Source organism: Triticum dicoccoides, chromosome 2A (genome assembly GCF_002162155.2).
Source record: "Triticum dicoccoides isolate Atlit2015 ecotype Zavitan chromosome 2A, WEW_v2.0, whole genome shotgun sequence".
In the NCBI taxonomy this organism is placed as follows: domain Eukaryota; kingdom Viridiplantae; phylum Streptophyta; class Magnoliopsida; order Poales; family Poaceae; genus Triticum; species Triticum dicoccoides.
In genome coordinates this window covers 719,671,842-719,673,895 of record NC_041382.1, presented here as the reverse complement: position 1 = coordinate 719,673,895, position 2,054 = coordinate 719,671,842, and the positions used below count along the sequence as shown (strand labels likewise).

Sequence of the window (2,054 nt, the reverse complement as noted above, 5' to 3'; positions counted from 1 at the left end):
TTAGGTATTTCACATAAGCAAGCACCAGTATCATCAAACAACAGAACCCTTTGGTAGTTACATATACTCAACTCTTTAACTTCTCACGTCCACACTCTGGTCGGTGCTCTCGCGCTCGGCGCCGCCACTATAGCTTAGAAATTGGAGCAGCTTTATTACATCGAGAAGAAAACACACAAAAATCAAACTAAGGGCATCATAATCATATATGATGCCTCTCATCTGATTCAGTTGTAGGCGTCGGGGTTGGCGATGAGGTAGGCCTCGGCAGCCTTGAAGATGGCCGTGACGGACTCCTTGGCCTTGGTGATCTCGTCATTCACCTCCACGCCTGGCAGCAGCTTGTACGTCGAGTCCACCTTCACGACGCTCCCGCCGTTGGCCGCCGGCTCCACCTTGATGTGCGACGTTGCGGTCTCGATGGCCGAGCCGATGCCGCCGCCCTCGATGAGGGTTGACTTGCACTCGCACTTGCCCGCGTCCAGGAACTCGAGCCTCTCCTTCATGATGCTAAAGGGCATGGCTGGATGATCAAACAATCGCGTGTTATGCCGCGGCGCCGCCTGAAGATGTAAACATGCCGGATTGCCAGGCTGAGGTGACATGCATAGATTGTATGTGATTGTGATGCGTACGTACCTGAGGTGAAGTTGAACTGCCTGACGCTGCCGATGCCGCCTTCGCCTTCCACGGGGTGAGCGCTGGCGACGATGTGTGGCGCGAGCTTGGGCGCGAGAGTGTGCCAGTCCATCACGCCGGCGCGGAACAGGCGCGGTGCTGCGACCGACGACTCGATCTCATGGGTCCAGCTGTTGGTGGAGGCCATTGCCGCGGTGATCAACTAGTTAAGACGGGCAGGTGCGAACGCTATGAGCTCAGTCAGAGGATTGTATTGCGAGTGCAAGTAGCTGCTTGGTTGCCGAGAGCGTGCGTGGCGAGTGCTATAAATAGGTGTCCCGGAGCGCAGGGTTGGTGCCAGATGGGGTCTGGTGAGGTCGCCGGTCGCCGAGTTTCCACGAGGGGCAGCAGTTCAGACTTAATTATGCACGCTGGGTTGGCATGCATGGCACCCTTCGTGGCCCTCGTCGTCAACGTTTATTGATTCTGGTGTGCATATGGCATATGGCATATTGGCATGGTTGGTGTCTGGTGGGAAAAGAAAAGGCCACTCTTTCAGTGGGCTACATGTCTGTACGTAAACTATGCTTGTGTGTTAGTATATTCTATGACTTTTAGCATATGTTTTATTATGAGTTATTATTTGAGTACATACCAGTTGTTGACCACTCTTGGCACTAGGTTCTGTTGTATTTTCTTTACACCCAATTTCGTTGAAATCGGTTGTCTTTCTATATATTCATTAGAATGAACTTGCTAATCCTAGGCATGGTTGCACCAAAGTTACATGCCCGCCCATATAGGGCGATACTCAAATCATGACTCCAAAATTTGTGTGTGTGCTAAATGTGTACATGCTATGTGTTCTCGAATTATCCCAACGGATCTCTTCATAGACATCTCTCAGTCCCTTAAGTTATCGAAATAAGTTTGGTTGTTTCTCACAAGTTGGACGCAGGTGGGAGCGTCTACATCCATGGGCTGTAGACTAGGTTGATTATTCATGGACAAATCACCATCGCAGATGGTCTTACCACTGGTCAGAAGGTTTCCATCGGTATGTAGAGCTCAAGGCGGCGACTTCCTTCCCACTGACCTTCTTGAAGGCATTATCATGGAGCGGGCACGATTGTCGGAGCCGGTGGTGGAACATTCGATGTGGATGCCGGGGCGGCTGCCCTGCATCTATGTAGCGGGGCAGTTGTTTGGCGATGATGACAACACCGAGTCTCTACAGAGTCGTGGCATGCTTTTGTTGATGGTCTTTCCGACATATCCAAAGGGTCTTTTCAAGCTTCATCATTCCTTGTGCGGCAGAGCTGCCATAGTTGTCTTGATGGTTACAATGATATGCGGATGGTGCCCATCTTGGGAGGCCCAGGAGACGTAAGCCTTGCATATTTCTATTGTGAAGCTGGTTATCAAAGTCGTGGTTG

At 51.1% G+C, this 2,054-nt stretch overlaps 1 protein-coding gene across 1 annotated transcript; it reads right to left on the bottom strand.

Annotated features, from left to right (window-relative positions):
- On the bottom strand, nucleotides 1–868 carry LOC119352055 (pathogenesis-related protein 1-like). The gene is made up of 2 exons (XM_037618796.1): nucleotides 640–868; nucleotides 1–523 (listed from the first exon to the last, which is right to left on the bottom strand). Exons 1-2 carry the CDS (start codon nucleotides 824–826, stop codon nucleotides 228–230), a joined length of 483 nt encoding a protein of 160 aa, XP_037474693.1. The 5' UTR covers nucleotides 827–868; the 3' UTR covers nucleotides 1–227.
- Between the last annotated feature and the right edge of the window lie 1,186 nt (nucleotides 869–2,054).

Excerpts from the sequence above, each read along its gene's own strand:
- LOC119352055 (XM_037618796.1), bottom strand. The coding sequence starts at position 826 with ATGGCCTCCACCAACAGCTGGACCCATGAGATCGAGTCGTCGGTCGCA. Across the intron at positions 524-639 it reads GCAGTTCAACTTCACCTCAG|CCATGCCCTTTAGCATCATG; the intron begins GTACGTACGCAT and ends TTGATCATCCAG.